Source organism: Salvelinus namaycush, unplaced genomic scaffold (assembly GCF_016432855.1).
Source record: "Salvelinus namaycush isolate Seneca unplaced genomic scaffold, SaNama_1.0 Scaffold477, whole genome shotgun sequence".
NCBI lineage: Eukaryota > Metazoa > Chordata > Actinopteri > Salmoniformes > Salmonidae > Salvelinus > Salvelinus namaycush.
In genome coordinates, this window is record NW_024061172.1 from 144395 (window position 1) to 162885 (window position 18491).

An 18491-nucleotide genomic window follows, 5' to 3' on the forward strand; every position below is an offset into this window, starting at 1 on the left:
GACAGCTGTGTGGTCCCATGGTGTTTATACTTGCGCACTATTGTTTGTACAGATGAACGTGGTACCTTCAGGCGTTTGGAAATTGCTCCCAAGGATGAACCAGACTTGTGGAGGTCTACAATTTTTTTCTGAGGTCTTGGCTGATTTCTCTTGATTTTCCCATGATGTCAAGCAAAGAGGCACTGAGTTCGAAGGTAGGCCTTGAAATACATCCACAAATGCACCTCCAATTAACTCAAATGATCTCAATTAGCTTATCAGAAGCTTCTAGAGCCAAAACATAATTTTCTGGAATTTTCCAAGCTGTATTAAGGAACAGTCAACTTAGTGTATGTAAACTTCTGACCCACTGGAATTGTGATAGTGAATTCTAAGTTAAATAATCTGTCTGTAAACAATTGTTGGGAAAATTACTTGTGTCATGCACAAAGTAGATGTCCTAACCGACTTGCCAAAACTATAGTTTGTTAACAAGGAATTTGTGGAGAGGTAGAAAACGAGTTTGAATGACTTCAACTTAAGTTTATGTAAACCTCCGACTTCAACTATATATATATACAGTGGGGAGAACAAGTATTTGATACACTGCCGATTTTGCAGGTTTTCCTACTTACAAAGCAGGTAGAGGTCTGTAATTTTTTATCATAGGTACACTTTAACTGTGAAATGGAATCTAAAACAAAAATCCAGAAAATCACAATGTATGATTTTTAAGTAATTAATTTGCATTTTATTGCATGACATAAGTATTTGAACACCTATCAACCAGTAAGAATTCCGGCTCTCACAGACCTGTTCGTTTTTCTTTAAGAAGCCCTCCTGTTCTCCACTCATTACCTGTATTAACTGCACCTGTTTGAACTTGTTACCTGTATAAAAGACACCTGTCCACACACTCAATCAGGGATAAAATTGTAGACCTGCACAAGGCTGGGATGGGCTACAGGACAATAGGCAAGCAGCTTGGTGAGAAGGCAACAACTGTTGGCGCAATTATTAGAAAATGGAAGAAGTTCGAGATGACGGTCTGGGGCTCCATGCAAGATCTCACCTCGTGGGGCATCAATGATCATGAGGAAGGTGAGGGTTCAGCCCAGAACTACACGGCAGGACCTGGTCAATGACCTAAAGAGAGCTGGGACCACAGTCTCAAAGAAAACCATGGATTAAAATCCTGCAGCGCACGCAAGGTCCCCCTGCTCAAGCCAGCGCATGTCCAGGCCTCTCTGAAGTTTGCCAATGACCATCTGGATGATCCAGAGGAGGAATGGGAGAAGGTTGTGTGGTCTGATGAGACAAAAATAGAGCTTTTTGGTCTAAACTCCACTCGCCGTGTTTGGAGGAAGGATGAGTACAACCCCAAGAACACCATCCCAACCGTGAAGCATGGAGGTGGAAACATCATTCTTTGGGGATGCTTTTCTGCAAAGGGGACAGGACGACTGCACCGTATTGAGGGGAGGATGGATGGGGCCATGTATCGCGAGATCTTGGCCAACAACCTCCTTCCCTCAGTAAGAGCATTGAAGATGGGTCGTGGCTGGGTCTTCCAGCATGACAACGACCCAAAACACACAGCCAGGGCAACTAAGGAGTGGCTCCGTAAGAAGCATCTCAAGGTCCTGGAGTGCCCTAGCCAGTTTCCAGACCTGAACCCAATAGAAAATCTTTGGAGGGAGCTGGAAGTCCGTATTGCCCAGCGACAGCCCCGAAACCTGAAGGATCTGGAGAAGGTCTGTATGGAGGAGTGGGCCAAAATCCCTGCTGCAGTGTGTGCAAACCTGGTCAAGAACTACAGGAAACGTATGATCTCTGTAATTGCAAACAAAGGTATCAAATACTTATGTCATGCAATAAAATGCAAATTAATACAATGTGATTTTCTGGATTTTTGTTTTAGATTCCGTCTCTCACAGTTGAAGTGTACCTATGATAAAAATTACAGACCTCTACATGCTTTGTAAGTAGGAAAACCTGCAAAATCGGCAGTGTTTCAAATACTTGTTCTCCCCACTGTATGTATGTATATACACACACACACACACACACACACACACACACACACACACACACACACACACACACACACACACACACACACACACACACACACACACACACACATCTCAATCAGTGCATTCGGAAAGTATTCCCCTTTTATCACATTTTGTGACGTTACAGCCTTATTCTAAAATGGATTACATGTATTTTTTCCCCTGATCAATCTACACACAATACCCCACAATGACAAAGCGAAAACAGGTTTTTATTAGAAATGCATGTGTTATGGCTTAGATCCCGCTAACGGGATCGACTTGACAACAGCCAGTGAAAGTGCAGGGCGCAAAATTCAAAAAGATCTCATTCATTCAAATTCCTCAAACATACAAGTATTTTACACCATTTTAAAGATACACTTGTTGTAAATCCAGCCACAGTGTCCGATTTCAAAAAGGCTTCACAACGAAAGCACACCAAACGATTATGTTAGGTCAGTACCTAGTCACAGAAAAACACAGCCATTTTTCCAGCCAAAGAGTCACAAAAAGCAGAAATAGAGATGAAGGTCATCAAAGGTTAGTGATTCATTTTATCAGATGACACTCATAGGACTTCATGTTACAAAATACATGTATGTTTTGTTCGATAAATTTCATATTTATATCCAAAAATCTCAGTTTACATTGGCGCGTTACGTTCAGTAATGTTTTGCTTCCAAAACATCCGGTGATTTTGCAGAGAGCCACATCAATTTACAGAAATACTCATCATAAATGTTGATGAAAATACAAGTGTTATGCATGGAACTTTAGATAAACTTCTCCTTAATAAAGCTTTACCGAAAAAGCACACCATGCAATAATCTGAGTACGGCGCTCAGATACAAAAACAAGCCATACAGATATCCGCCATGTTGTGGAGTCAGTAAAAGTCAGAAATAGCGTTATAAATATTCACTTACCTTTGATGATCTTCATCAGAATACACTCCCAGGAATCCCAGTTCCACAATAAATGTTTGTTTTGTTTGCTAAATTCCATCATTTATGTCCAAATACCTCCTTTTTGTTCGCGCCTTGAGTTCACAAATCCAAATTCACGATGCGCAGGTCAGACAAAGTCAAAAAATTCCATTACAGTTCGTAGAAACATGTCAAACGATGTATACAATCAATCTTCAGGATGCTTTTAACATAAATCTTCAATAATGTTTCAACCGGAGAATTCCTTTGTCTTTAGAAAGGCAATGCAGGCAGCTACCTCTCACGGGAGCGCGCCTGAATGAGCTCATGGCACTCTGCCAGACCTGTTACTCAATCAGCTCTCATTCCCCCCTCCTTCACAGTAGAAGCCTTAAACAAGGTTCTAAAGACTGTTGACATCTAGTGGAAGTCTTAGGAAGTGCAATCGGACAAAATTTACACTATCTTGGATAGGCAAAGAGTTGAAAAACTAAAAACCTCAGATTTCCCACTTCTTGGTTGGATTTTTTCTCAGGTTTTTGCCTGCCATATGAGTTCTGTTATACTCACAGACATCATTCAAACAGTTAGAGTGTTTTCTATCCAAATCTACTAATTATATGCATATTCTAGCTTTTGGGCCTGAGTAGCAGGCAGTTTACTTTGGGCACCTTATTCATCCAAACTACTCAATACTGCCACCCAACCATTAACAAATGTGTAAAGATTTAAAAACGATACCTTATTTCCATAATTATTTAGACCCTTACTAAGTCCACCTGTGGTAAATTCAATTGATTTGACATGGTTTGGGAAGGCACACACCTGTCTATATAAGGTCCCACAGCTGAGAGTGCATGTCAGAGGAAAAACCAAGCCATGAGGTCAAAGAAATTGTCCGTAGAGCTCCGAGACAGGATTGTGTCGAGGCACATATCTGGGGAAGGGTACTAAAACATTTCTAAAGCATTGAAGGTTCCCAAGAACACAGTGGGCTCCATCATTCTTAAATGGAATAAGTTTGGAACCACCAAGATTCTTCCTAGAGCTGGCCGCCCAGACAAACTGAGCATTCTGGGGAGAAGGGCCTTGGGAGGTGACCAAGAACCCGATGGGCACTGACGGAGCTCCAGAGTTTCTCTGTGGAGATGGGAGAACCTTCCAGAAGGACGATTATCTTTGCAGCACTCTACCAATCAGGCCTTTATGGTAGAGTGGCCAGATGGAAGCCACTCAATAAGAGGCACGACAGCCCGCTCGGAGTTTGCCAAGAGGCACCTAAAGGACCGTCAGACCATGAGAAACAAGATTCTCTGGTCTGATGAAACCAAGATTGAACTCTTTGGCCTGGATGCCAAGCATCACGCCTGGAGGAAACCTGGCACCATCCCTATGGATAAGCGTGGTGGCAGTATCATGCTGTGGGGATGTTTTTCATCCACAGGGACTGGGGGACTAGTCAGGATCGAGGGAAAGATGAATGCAGCAAAGTACAGAGATATCCTTGACGAAAACCTGCTTCAGAGAGCTCCGGACCGCCGACTCGGGCCCGGATTTGAACCCGATCAAACATCTCTGGAGAGACCTGAAAATAGCTGTGCAGCGACGCTCCCCATCCAACGTGACAGAGCTTGAGAGGATCTGCAGAGAAGAATGGGAGAAACTTCCCAAATACAGGTGTGCCAACCTTGTAGGGGTGAATAGTTAGGCACGCTCAAGTTCCGTTTTTTTTGTCTTAATTCTTGTTTATTTCACGAAAATATTTTGCATCTTCAAAGTGGTAGATGTGTAAATTAATTATACAACCCCCTCCAAAAAATCTATTTTAATCCCAAGTTTTAAGGCAACAAAATAGGAAAAATACCAAGGGGGTGGATACTTTTGCAAGCCACTGTAAATCAAATCAAATCAAAGTTTTTTTTTGTCACGTGCACTGAATACAACAGGTGTAGACCTTACAGTTAAATGCTTACTTACAACCTCCAACCAACAGTGCGATTTCTAAGTAAAAAAAGGTATTAGGTGAACAATAGATAAGTAAAGAAATAAAAAACTGAAATAAAACAACAGTAAAAAAGACAGTGAAAAATAACTGTTGCGAGGCTATATACAGTAGCGAGGCTAGAGGTCCTGGATGGCAGGCAGCTTAGCCCCAGTGATGTACTGAGCAGTACGCATTACCCTCTGTAGTGCCTTGCGTTCGATGGCCGAGCAGTTGCCGTACCAGGCAGTGATACAACCAGTCAGGATGCTCTCGATGTTGCAGCTGTAGAACCTTTTGAGGATCTGAGGACCCATGCCAAATCTTTTTAGTTTCCTGAGGGGGAATAGGCTTTCTCGTGCCCTCTTCACGACTGTCTTGGTGTGTGTGGACCATTCTAGTTTGTTGGTAATGTGGACATCAAGGAACTTGAAGCTCTCAACCTGCTCCACTACAGCCCCGTCGATGAGAATGGGGGCATGCTCGGTCCTCCTTTTCTTGTAGTCCACAATCATCTCCTTAGTCTTGGTTACGTTGAGAGATAGGTTGTTATTCTGGCACTACACGGCCAGGTCTCTGACCTCCTCCCTATAGGCTGTCTTGTTGTTGTCTGTGATCAGGCCTACCACTGTTGTGTCGTCTGCAAACTTAATGATAGTGTTAGAGTCATGCCAGGCCACGCAGTCGTGGGTGAACAGAGCGTACAGGAGGGGACTGAGCACGCACTCCTGAGGGGCTCCAGTGTTAAGGATCAGCGTGGCAGATGTGTTGCTACCTACCCTCACCACCTGGGGGCGGTCCATCAGTAAGTCCAGGATCCAGTTGCAGAGGGAGGTGTTTAGTCCCAGGATCCTTAGCTTAGTGATGATCTTTGAGGGTACTATGGTGTTGAACGCTGAGCTGTAGTCAATGAATAGCATTCTCACGTAGGTGTTCCTTTTGTACAGGTGGGAAAGGGCTACGTGTCTGTAGTCATTTAGGCAGGTTGCCTTAGTGTTCTTGGGCACAGGGACTATGGTGGTCTGCTTGAAACATGTTGGTATTACAGACTCAATCAGGGACATGTTGAAAATGTCAGTGAAGACATCTGCCAGTTGGTCAGCACATGCCCGGAGCACACGTCCTGGTAATCCGTCTGGCCCCGCAGCCTTGTGAATGTTGACCTGTTTAAAGGTCTTACTCACGTCAGCTACGGAGAGCGTGATCACACAGTCGTCCGGAACAGCTGATGCTCTCATGCATGCCTCAGTGTTGCTTGCCTCGAAGCGAGCATAGAAGTGATTTAGCTCATCTGGTAGGCTTGTGGCACTGGGCAGCTCGCGGCTGTGCTTCCCTTTGTCGTCTGTAATAGTTTGCAAGCCAAATAAGACGCTCATCGAAGCCGGTGTAGTACGAATGAATCTCAGCCCTGTAAATGTGATATTTCTGGTTTCTATTTCATTATAAATGTGTAAAAATGTCTAAACCTGTTTTTGCTTTGTCAAGGGATCTGAATACTTTCCGAATGCACTGTACATATTTACAAAAACAATATGGGGGATTGGAAATGATGCTGACATTTACATTGATAGATTGTAGCTTCCATCTGCAATATTAAAGCTGATCTATTCCCCAAAAAATAAAACATTTTAATTCTTTGAAGGAATAACATCTAGGGATTTAGTGTGTATTGAGAAATGCGTAAATGGCCCATGTGATAGAGAATGGAGAAAATATAGGAGATATTGTGTTGAAATGGCATTGGGCCCAGGATGCAGCGGTATACACTGAGTGTCCAAAACACTAGGAACATCTTCCTAATACTGAGTTGCACCCTGGTCTAATCCATGGAAACAGCATTTGTTCCTAATGTTTTGTACACTAAGTGTATGTGTTTTGGAGGCTGCAGCTAAGACTGCTACACCGTGTATGTAAAATGTGTGTAGAAGTTAAATGTAAAAACACATTTTTGAAAGCAAATTTTTGACCTTCGAAAAAGAATGCAAAGACTGCTAGACCATGACTTTTGAGGGGAAAACAAATATTTTCTACCCTTTAAAATGCTTTTTCTGTCTGTATAAGGAATCTGGCAACAAGAACTCTCACTACCATGACAACAACCTGATATCCTCTGTGGCCAACCTGTTTTCTGCTGGTACAGACACCACAGGGACAACCCTACGCTGGGCTTTGATGCTAATGGCCAAGTACCCCCTTATACAGGGTAAGTATCAATGTGCAAACAGACACACGCCTTTGTACAGACATTGCAAGTGATTGTAGTAATGCAAGACAATCAAGGTGTTACTTGCTGTAAACATTTCCAAATTGCCCACTTGAACCACAGACCAGTTTATAGTTTGTTTCAAATGCTTTAACACTGTGAATGAAGCTGTAATCTACATGAATGTAACTAAATGTGTAGAAATGACAATATTTCAACCAGATTTTCTCATTGGGATAACCTACATGTGTAAGGCAGCCAAGTGATATATATATATATATATATATATATATATATATATATATATATATATATATATATATATATATATATATATATAATGGAATTGTACTATGGTGTGGTATTTATGTGGCAATAAAGGATACTGTAGCCACAGAGGACAACAGGTTCTTAACTTGGGATGGAGAGCAGTGGCGCAAATACCTGGAAAGATGCATGATTGGAGTAGAATACACAATTATAATATTTATTATTAGAACAGAAAGATAAATAAAAAAACGAGTCCATAAATTGTCTGCAAAAAGTCTTCAGAAAGATTCTCAGAAAATTACACTCGAATTACATCTGTTCGACATCCTTCAATGTCGAACAGATAATGCACTTTCCCCACCCTCCAACTTGACTTCCCCACCCTACAGCTTGGACAGGTGTATATTTTTTGTGTGCAGCTTTTCCGTATTTGCGTATAAGCATTTTTTGGAACATCATTTTAGATTTTCAAGACACGGAACTCAGTGCCATTTTTCATTACACTAAATGCATTTTTAAAATATACACTGACCAAAAATATAAACGCAACAACTTCAAAGATTTTACTGAGGTACAGTTCATATAAGGAAATAAGTCAATTGAATTAAATTCATTAGGGCCTAATCTATGGGTTCCACATGACTGGGAATACAGATATGCATCTGTTGGTCAGAGAGACCTTTAAAAAAAAGGTAGGGGTGTGGATCAGAAAACCAGTCAGTATCTGGTAAGACCACCATTTCCCTCATGCAGTGCGACACTTCTCCTTCGCATAGAGTTGATCAGGCTGTTGATTGTGGCCTGTGGAATGTTGTCCCACTTCTCTTCAATGGCTGTGCGAAGTTGCTGGATATTGGCGGGAACTGGAACACGCTGTCATACACATCGATCCAGAGCATCCCAAACATGCTCAAAGTGTGACATGTCTGGTGAGTATGCAGGTCATGGAAGAAGTGGGACATTTTCAGCTTCCAGGAATTGTGTACAGATCCTTGCGACATGGGGCCGTGCATTGTCATGCTTAAACATGAGGCGATGGCGGCAGATGAATGGCACGACAATGTTTTCAGGATCTCGTCATGGTATCTCTGTGCATTCAAATTGCCATCAAGAAAATGCAATTGTGTTCGTTGTCCGTTGCTTATACCTGTCCATACCATTGCCCCATGGTGGCGGTGGGGTTCTCTGTTCACAATGTTGACATCAGCAAACTGCTCACCCACACGACGCCCACACTGTCTGCCATCTGACCGGTACAGTTGAAACTGGGATTCACCCGTGAAGAGCACACTTCTCCAGGATATAAGTGGCTATCGAAGGTGAGCATTTGGATTTTTGTTCAGTTTAGTTGCCTTCTCCAAACAGCCAATATATTAATTCAAATCAAATCAAATTTTATTGGTCACATACACGTGTTTAGCAGATGTTATTGCGGGTGTAGCGAAATGCTTGTTCTTCTAGCTCCGACAGTGCAGTAATATCTAACAAGTGATATCTAACAGTTTCACAACATACATTTGAAATCAGAAGTTTACATACACTTAGGTTGGAGTCATTAAAACTCGTTTTTCAACGACTCCACAAATGTCTTGTTAACAAACTATAGTTTTGGCAAGTCGGTTAGGACATCTACTTTGTGCATGACACAAGTAATTTGTCCAACAATTGTTTACAGACAGATAATTTCACTTATATTTCACTGTATCACAATTCCAGTGGGTCAAAAGTTTACATACACTAAGTTGACCGTGCCTTTAAACAGCTTGGAAAATTCCAGAAAATTATGTCATGGCTTTAGAAGCTTCTGGTAGACTAATTGAAATAATTTGAGTAAAATAGAATGTGCATTTGTGGATGTATTTCAAGGCCTACCTTCAAACGCAGTGCCTCTTTGCTTGTCATCATGGGAAAATCAAAAGAAATCAGCCAAGACATCAGAATTGTTTTTGTAGACCACAAGTCTGGTTCATCCTTGAGAGCAATTTCCAAATGCCCGAAGGTACCACGTTCATCTGTATGCAAGTTTAAACACCATGGGACCACTCAGCCGTCATACCGCTCAGGGAGGAGACGCGTTCTGTCTCCTAGAGTTGAACGTACTTTTGGTGTGAAAAGTGCAAATCAATCCCAGAACAACAGCAAAGGACCTTGTGAAGATGCTGGAGGAAACAGGTACCAAAGTATCTATATCCACAGTAAAACAAGTCCTATATCGACATAACCTGAAAGGCCGCTCAGCAAGAAAGAAGCCACTGCTCCAAAACCGCCATAAATAAGCCAGACTACGGTTTGCAACTGTACATGGGGACAAAGATCGTACTTTTTGGAGAAATGTCCTGTGGTCTGATGAAACAAAAATAGAACTGTTTGGCCATAATGATCATCATTATGTTTGGAGGAAAAGGGGGGAGGCTTGCAAGAAGAACACCATCCCAACCGTGAAGCACGGGGGTGGCAGCATCATGTTGTGGGGGTACTTTGTTGCAGGAGGGTCTGATGTACTTCACAAAATAGATGGCATCATGAGGCAGGAAAACGTGGATATATTGAAGAAACATCTCAAGACATCAATCAGGAAGTTAAAGCTTGGTCGCAAATGGGTCTTCCAAATGGACAATGACCCCAAGCACACTTCCAAAGTTGTGGCAAAATGGCTTAAGGACAACAAAGTCAAAGTATTGGAGTGGCCATCACAAAGCCATGACCTCAACCCTATAGAAAATCTTTGGGCAGAACTGAAAAAGTATTTGCAAGCAAGGAGTCCTACAAACCTGACTCAGTTACATCAGCTCTGTCAGGAGGAATGGGCCAAAATTCACCCAACTTATTTTGGGAAGCTTGCGGAAGGCTACCCGAAACATTTGACACAAATTAAACAATTTACAGGCAATGCTACCAAATGCTAATTGAGTGTATGTAAACTAATTACCCACTGGGAATGTGATGAAAGAAATTAATGCTGAAATAAATAATTCTCTCTACTATTATTCTGACATTTCACATTCTTAAAATAAAGTGGTGATCCTAACTTACCTAAAACAGGATTTTTACTAGGATTAAATGTCAGGAATTGTGAAAAACTATGTTTTAAATGTATTTGGCTACGGTGTATGTAAACTTCCAACTTCAACTGTGTACCCAAATACACACACATCTAAGTAAGGAATGGATTAAGAATATATACATACATGTCAGAGCGGCATTGGACTAAGATACATTGGCATAGTAAAGAATACAGTATATACATATGAGATGGGTGATGCAATATGTAAACACAAATAAAGTGGATAAGATGCCGTAGAACAGTGTAGAGTACAGCTTATGCATATAAGATGAGTAATGCAAGATACGGAAACATTAAAGTGGCTAGTGTTTAATTTCCTTCAAGTGGCCAGTGATTTCTAATATATGTCTATAGGCAGCAGCCTCTGATGTGCTGGATATGGCTGTTTAACAGTCAGTGGCGTAGTATAGAATACTATACAGTATATACATATGAGATGGGTGATGCAATATGTAAACACAAAGTGGCTAAGATACAGTAGAATAGTGTAGAGTGCAGTTTATGCATATGAGATGAGTAATGCAAGATACGGAAACATAATTAAAGTGGCTAGTTATTTCAAATCTATGTCTATAGGCAGCCGTCTCTGATGTGCTAGTGATGGCTGTTTAGCAGTCTGATGGCCTTGAAATAGAAGCTGTTTTTCCAGTCTCTCGGTCCCAGCTTTGATGCACCTGTACTAACCTCGCCTTTTGGATGATAGCGGGGTGAACAGGCAGTGGCTCGGGTGGTTGATGTCCTTGATGATCTTTTTGGCATTCCTGTGACATCAGGTGCTGTGGGTGTCCAGGAGGGTGGGTAGTTTGCCCCCGGTAATGCGTTGGGCAGACAGCACCACCTCTCTGGAGCGGTTGTGGGCGGTGTAGTTGCCGTTCCAGGCGGTGATACAGCCCGACAGGATGCTCTCAAATTGTGCATCTGTAAAAGTTTGAGGGCTTTAGGTGTTAAGTCAAATTTCTTTAGCCTTCCTGAGGTTGAAGAGGCGCTGTTGCACCTTCTTCACCACACTGTCTGTGTGGGTGGACCATTTCAGTTTGTCAGTGATGTGTATGCCGAGGAACTAAAAACTTTCCACCTTCTCCACTGAGGTCCCATCGATGTGGATAGGGGGTTGCTCCCTCTGCTTTTTCCTGAAGTCCATGATCATCTCCTTAGTTTTGTTGACGTTGAGTGAGAGGTTCTTTTCCTGGCACCACACTCCCAGAGCCCTCACCTCCTCCCTGTAGACTGTCTCATCATTGTTGATAATAAAGCCTACCACTTGGGTCATCTGCAAACTTGATGATTGAGTTGGAGGCGTGCTTGGCCAAGCAGTCATGGGTGAACAGGGAGTACAGGAGAGGGCTGAGCACACACTTTTGTGGGGCCCCAGTGTTGAGGATCAGCGAAGAGGTGTTGTTTTCTACTTTCATCACCTGAGGGCGACCCGTCAGGAAGTCCAGGACCCAGTTGCACAGGGCTGGGTTCAGACCCAGGGCCTCGAGCTTGATGATGAGCTTGGAGGGTACTATGGTGTTGAATGCTGAGCTATAGTCAATGAACAGCCTTTTTACATAGGTATGCCTCTTGTCCAGATGGGTTAGGGCAGTGTGCAGTGTGGTGGCGATTGCATCGTCTGTGGATCTATTGGGGCGGTAAGCAAATTGAAGTGGGTCTAGGGTGGCCGGTAGGGTGGAGGTGATATGATCCTTGACTAGTCTCTCAAAGCACTTCATGATGACAGAGGTGAGTGCTACGCTGCAATAGTCATTTAGTTAAATTACCTTTGTCCCTGTACCTAAGAAAGAGATGGTGGCCATCTTGAAGCATTTGGGAACAACAGACCAGCCAGAATATATCTGTGTATACACCAGCCAGCTGGTCTGTGCATGCTCTGAGGATGCGGCTAGGGATACCATCCGGGCCGGCAGCTTTGCGAGGGTTAACACGCTTAAATGTCTTACTCACATCGGAGAAGGAGAGCCCACAGTCCTTGGTAGTGGGCCGTGTCAGTGGCACTGTATTGTCCTCAAAGCGAGCGAAGGTGTTCAGCCTGTCCGGAAGCAAGACGTCGGTGTCCGCGACGTGGCTGGTTTTCCTTTTATAATCTGTGATTGTCTGTAGACCCTGCCCCATACATCTCGTGTCTGAGCTGTTGAACTGAGACTCAACTTTGTCCCAATACCGACGTATAGTCTGCTTGATTGCTTTGTGGAGGGAATAACTACACTGTTTGTATTCTTCCATTTTCCCAGTCTTGCCCTGGTTAAATGCGGTGGTTCGTGCTTTCAGTTTTGAGCGAATGCTCCCATCTATCCACGGTTTCTGTTTGGGGTCGGTTTTAATAGTCAGTGGGTACAACCTATGCACTTCCTGATAGACACATTTACCAATACGGTGAATGAGTTTATTATTTTCTGAAGCTACTCTGAACATATCTGTTACGGATACAAGTGTTCTGTGTGTATCCTGTGTGTATTTCTTTTCTCTCCTTCTCCCCTACTCACAGGTGACAATAATCATTCCCCAATCAGTCATCAATCAGTCGCTAATCAGAAGACACCTGCTCCTTTTCCCTTACCCAATCACAGTCCCTTTCCCTTGGTTTAAAACCCCTGTCAGTTGTTGTCTCCCCAGCTCAATCTCTTTGTAACATGCCTTCTGTCTGTAGGTCGCTTGTGTGTTTTGCAGCTACATGTCACTTTGTCCCCACCTGTGAGTATTGTTTTGGTTATGGTGTTTGAGTGTTTGTTTGATGGTGGGAAAAGGGGGTAACCAGACAAGTTGCCCTTGGGCTACACTACCCGTAGTTAAACATTGTTAAAAACACTAGTTAGAACTGGGCGGACCACCCCCTGTATTTTTGGTTAGTTAGTTAGCTGTTTGTGAAGTAGGCTAGTCTAGCTTAGGGGTGTTTTTGAATTATTATTCTTTCATTCCTTGGGTCCCGCTCAGCCCCTTTTCCTGCTTCCCCCCCCCCCATTTACCGTGTGTTTATAAATAAACATTTAGTGTTTGACGGTAATTAAGTTGTCTGTGTTATTTGTTCTCACTGTTACGTTTTCACTACTATAATTTGCATGAGTTGTGTTACGGGTCCCATTACCATCCCCCCTAGACTGTCGGGCCAAAGGGATTCGTAACAATATCCCAGTCTGCGTGATCAAAATAATCTGGAAGCGTGCATACCGATTGAATAGTCCTTACCACGGGTGCTTCCTGTTTGAGTTTCTGCCTATACGAAGAGAGGAGCAAGATGGAATCATGATCCGATTTGCCGAATGGAGTTCGGGGGAGGTTCTTATATGCATTCCGGAAGGTAGTGTAACAGTGGTAGAGAGTTTTAGCCGTGCAAGTACATAGAGTTGATAGACTTTCGGGAGCCTTTTCTTCAAGTTTGCTTTGTTAAAATCCACAGCTACAAAAAATGCAGCCCCAGGATATGTGGTTTCCAGTTTGCATAAAGTCCATTGAAATTCTTTCAGGGCCGTCGTGGTATTGGCTTGAGTGGGGGATATAGATGGATGTGGCTATTATTGATGTAAATTCCCTCGGGAGATAGTACGGTCGGCATTTGATTGTGAGATATTCTAGTTTGGGTGAACAGAAGGACTTCAGTTCCTGTATGTTATCACAGTTACACCATAAGTCGTTAGTCATAAAACATATACCTCCACCCTTCTGCTTCCCTGAGAGATGTTTATTCCTGTCGGCACGATGCTTTGAGAACCCAACTGGCTTTATGGAGTCAGACAGAATATCTTGAGAGCCATCTTTCTGTGAAGCAGAGTATATTACAATCCCTGGTGTCTCTCTGAAAATCCACTCTCGCCTTGAGCTTGTCAACTTTATTATCTAGCGATTGGACATTAACGAGTAAAATACTCTGGAGCGGTGGGTGGTGTGCACGCTTCCTAAGTCAGACCAGAAGACCGCCCCGAGTACCTCTCCTCCACCGTGCGTTGTTTTGGGTCAGCCTCTGGAATAAGTTCAACTGCTCTGGGGAGAGCAAACAAAGGATCTGCTCCAGGTCGTAATCCTGGTCGTGATGCTGGTAGTTCTGGTGAGTTACTGCCGCTATAATATCCAATAGTTCTTCCCGGCTGTATGTAATGGCACAAAACAATTTTAGAGCTTATTCTGTAAAAAAATAGTACATAAACAAACAAAATACTGCAGTTTCCTAAGAGCTAGTTGCGATGCTGCCTTCTCTGTCGGCGCCATCAAAACTGAAGATACCCTAAAAATGCAAATACATCCATCAAAATAACAAGACTACCTGCAAAACCTGGGATCCGCGTGGCCAAAACAATCCCCTTTTATGCACAACAGTATGTAATTTCTCATTGTTTTCACATTAAATGCAAATGATAAGCACTGTTAGGCAAAATACTAGACACAACTCTCTACACAGGACACAAACCTATTGTGTACAGAATGTCAAACTAAACTAAATTAATATCACAGTAAATAAAAGGTACTCCCATATCTTTTACCATTAACATGTAAACTCTCTTTGTACAGTGACTGGTTTTACAATACTAAAATCACAATTGCCCTTTCAACACCTCTTCTCTTTGATTTATCTTCAATGCATTGTAAACATTTACATCGTTACAATATACAGCACCGGACACTTTTGCAATTCTAAACAGTATCAATTTAGGTTTAGTGAAATTCTTCCTGCTTTAGTATTAGATGCTAATTCAGAGAACAAGAATACAGCTGTCTATGAAATAGTTGATTACAATCTCGTACCATTTACTCTATTTAATAGAAAAATCTATTTTATTGATGGTCATAGTATCACACCTACTCCTGCTCTCTCCCTCCAGCACTCGACATTGCCGGTCTACTATCCACCAGTCCTGGCCACCCACATTGCACACACCTGGCAACCATCATTACGCACAGCTGCTCCCATCGTTAAGCTCACCTGGACTTCATCACCACCCTGATTACTCTCCCGTCTAATAGCCCTCACCAACCTCAGTCATCAGGCAGAATTGGTTCTGTTTTCATGTCCTGATGCGTCTCTTGTTTTGTACTTGCGATGGTCGTTATTATTAAACTCACCATCTGCACCTGCTTCCTGACTCAACGTTACAGACAGTTAGTATTTGTTGAGCCATTATGTGATGAATGGTGAGATGACCTTGTCATTCTATGACAAATGATACTGTTTGCGTGGGCTGCGTTATCCCTGTTTTGAGGCAAGTGTTCAAGCAATTGAGAAACTAACAGTTTTGTTGGACATGATTTATACAATTTACTTTGTCTTGTGTAGCTGTTGTCTACTGTTTTGCAAAAAGATTCTTGTGTACAAGTGGGACTACTGTTTTACAAAAAGGTGTTATGCATTAAGTGAGAACATTGAACTGTGCAGAAAAGGTGACTGTTTTGGTACGTAGGTTAATAAAGGTATCGTTCACTTGGAGCCCAGTTTAAGTTATCAAGCCATCTTGTAAAAATTATAAAATGTCCAGGGTAAAGATTATTAAGATGACATTTTCTCTGAGGGTAGTAACTTTGGTCCTACCTCCTTTCTGTTTCAGACCGGGTCCAGGAGGAGATCAGCAGGGTTATAGGAAGTCGTCAGCCCTTAGCAGAGGACAGGAAGAACCTGCCCTACACTGATGCAGTGATCCATGAGACCCAGAGACTGGCCAACGTTTTACCCATGGCCATCCCTCACACCACCAGCAGAGACATCACCTTCCAGGGATATTTCATCAAGAAGGGGACGCTTGTGTTTCCTCTACTGACGTCTGTCCTACAAGACGGAAGCGAATGGGAGAGCCCACACACCTTTAACCCTGCCCACTTTCTGGATGAGGAAGGTCGATTCACCAAGAGGGATGCCTTCATGCCCTTCTCTGCAGGTGAGTTCCACTGTTTCTGTATCCATTCTGACTGGGTAAGTGAATCCTTCTATGGTACTATAAAATTAAGAGTTTGGGGAATTGCTTTGAACCAGGGAGAGTTTATGATATAAAATGTGTGTACAATTTGTCAACTATAGGAAATCTATGTAGACCTAATTGTTATAGGTTGTCTCCCTCATTTGATCTTCTTCCAGGTATTAGGGTGTGTCTGGGGGAGGGTCTGGCCAGGATGGAGCTCTTCCTCTTCTTCACCTCCCTCCTGCAGCGCTTTCATTTCTCTCCTCCTCCTGGAGTAACAGAGGATGATCTGGACCTCACACCGGCCGTGGGGTTCACCCTCAACCCTTCACCTCACCAGCTGTGTGCTGTGAGCCGGGTCTGAGATGAGTCTGGGCCTAATGTAAATTATACATGACTTATTATACATGAACAAATGCTCCACTTTAGACAAACATGCTGAAACAGCTTACCTCACCGGCTGTGCTGTGAGCCAGGTCTGAGATGAAACCAGTCCCTCAATGGTTTTGGTTGAATTTGATTGCTCTACATTCCGACAATGTAATTGATTGATACAAAGCACTGCAATTATGTATGTACAGAATGCTTGTTGTTTTTGCTTGCTGTCCTGCCTTGTCTGGGACTGGACAGCTGTTGCCAAGCTTAGCAAAGTCAATTAGTATTCTAGCTAATGTTATCAGTAGTTGACACTAATATATACAGTGGGGAGAACAAGTATTTGACACACTGCCGCTTTTGCAGGTTTTCCTACTTACAAAGCATGTAGAGGTCTGTCATTTTTATCATAGGTACACTTCAACTGTGAGAGACGGAATCTAAAACAAAAATCCAGAAAATCACATTGTATGATTTTCAAGTAATTAATTAGCATTTTATTGCATGACATAAGTATTTGATACATCAGAAAAGCAGAACTTAATATTTGGTACAGAAACCTTTGTTTGCAATTACAGAGATCATACGTTTCCTGTAGTTCTTGACCAGGTTTGCACACACTGCAGCAGGGATTTTGGCCCACTCCTGCAAACAGACCTCCAGATCCTTCAGGTTTCGGGGCTGTCGCTGGGCAATATGGACTTTCAGCTCCCTCCAAAGATGTTCTATTGGGTTCAGGTCTGGAGACCGGCTAGGCCACTCCAGGACCTTGAGATGCTTCTTACGGAGCCACTCCTTAGTTGCCCTGGCTGTGTGTTTCGGGTCGTTGTCATGCTGGAAGACCCAGTCACGACCCATCTTCAATGCTCTTACTGAGGGAAGGAGGTTGTTGGCCAAGATCTCGCGATACATGGCCCCATCCATCCTCGCCTCAATACGGTGCAGTCGTCCTGTCTCCTTTGCAGAAAAGCATCCCCAAAGAATGATGTTTCCACCTCCATGCTTCACGGTTGGGATGGTGTTCTTGGGGTTGTACTCATCCTTCCTCCAAACACGGCGAGTGGAGTTTAGACCAAAAAGCTCTATTTGTGTCATCAGACCACACGACCTTCTCCCATTCCTCCTCTGGATCATCCAGATGGTCATTGGCAAACTTCAGACGGGCCTGGACATGCTCTGGCTTGAGCAGGGGGGACCTTGCGTGCGCTGCAGGATTTTAATCCATGACGGCGTAGTGTGTTACTAATGGTTTTCTTTGAGACTGTGGTCCCAGCTCTCTTCAGGTCATTGACCAGGTCCTGCCGTGTAGTTTTGGGCTGATCCCTCACCTTCCTCATGATCATTGATACCCCACGAGGTGAGATCTTGCATGGAGCCCCAGACCGAGGGTGATTGACCGTCATCTTAAACTTCTTCCATTTTCTAATAATTGTGCCAACAGTTGTTGCCTTCTCACCAAGCTGCTTGCCTATTGTCCTGTAGCCCATCCCAGCCTTGTGCAGGTCTACAATTTTATCCCTGATGTCCTTACACAAATCTCTGGTCTTGGCCATTGTGGAGAGGTTGGAGTCTGTTTGAGTGTGTGGACAGGTGTCTTTTATACAGGTAACAAGTTCAAACAGGTGCAGTTAATACAGGTAATGAGTGGAGAACAGGAGGGCTTCTTAAAGAAAAACTAACAGGTCTGTGAGAGCCGGAATTCTTACTGGTTGGTAGGTGATCAAATACTTATGTCATGCAATAAAATGCAAATT

General features: G+C 43.1%; 1 protein-coding gene across 1 annotated transcript in view; it reads left to right on the top strand.

Annotated features, from left to right (window-relative positions):
• Positions 1 to 16726, top strand: part of LOC120041560 (cytochrome P450 2K1-like) — a 30932-nt gene extending 14206 nt beyond the window's left edge. The window contains exons 6-8 of the mRNA XM_038986436.1: positions 7005 to 7146; positions 16015 to 16341; positions 16539 to 16726. Coding sequence (XP_038842364.1) covers positions 7005 to 7146; positions 16015 to 16341; positions 16539 to 16726 — 657 coding nt within the window. The remainder of the gene's footprint in view (positions 1 to 7004; positions 7147 to 16014; positions 16342 to 16538) is intronic.
• The last annotated feature ends 1765 nt before the right edge of the window (positions 16727 to 18491 follow it).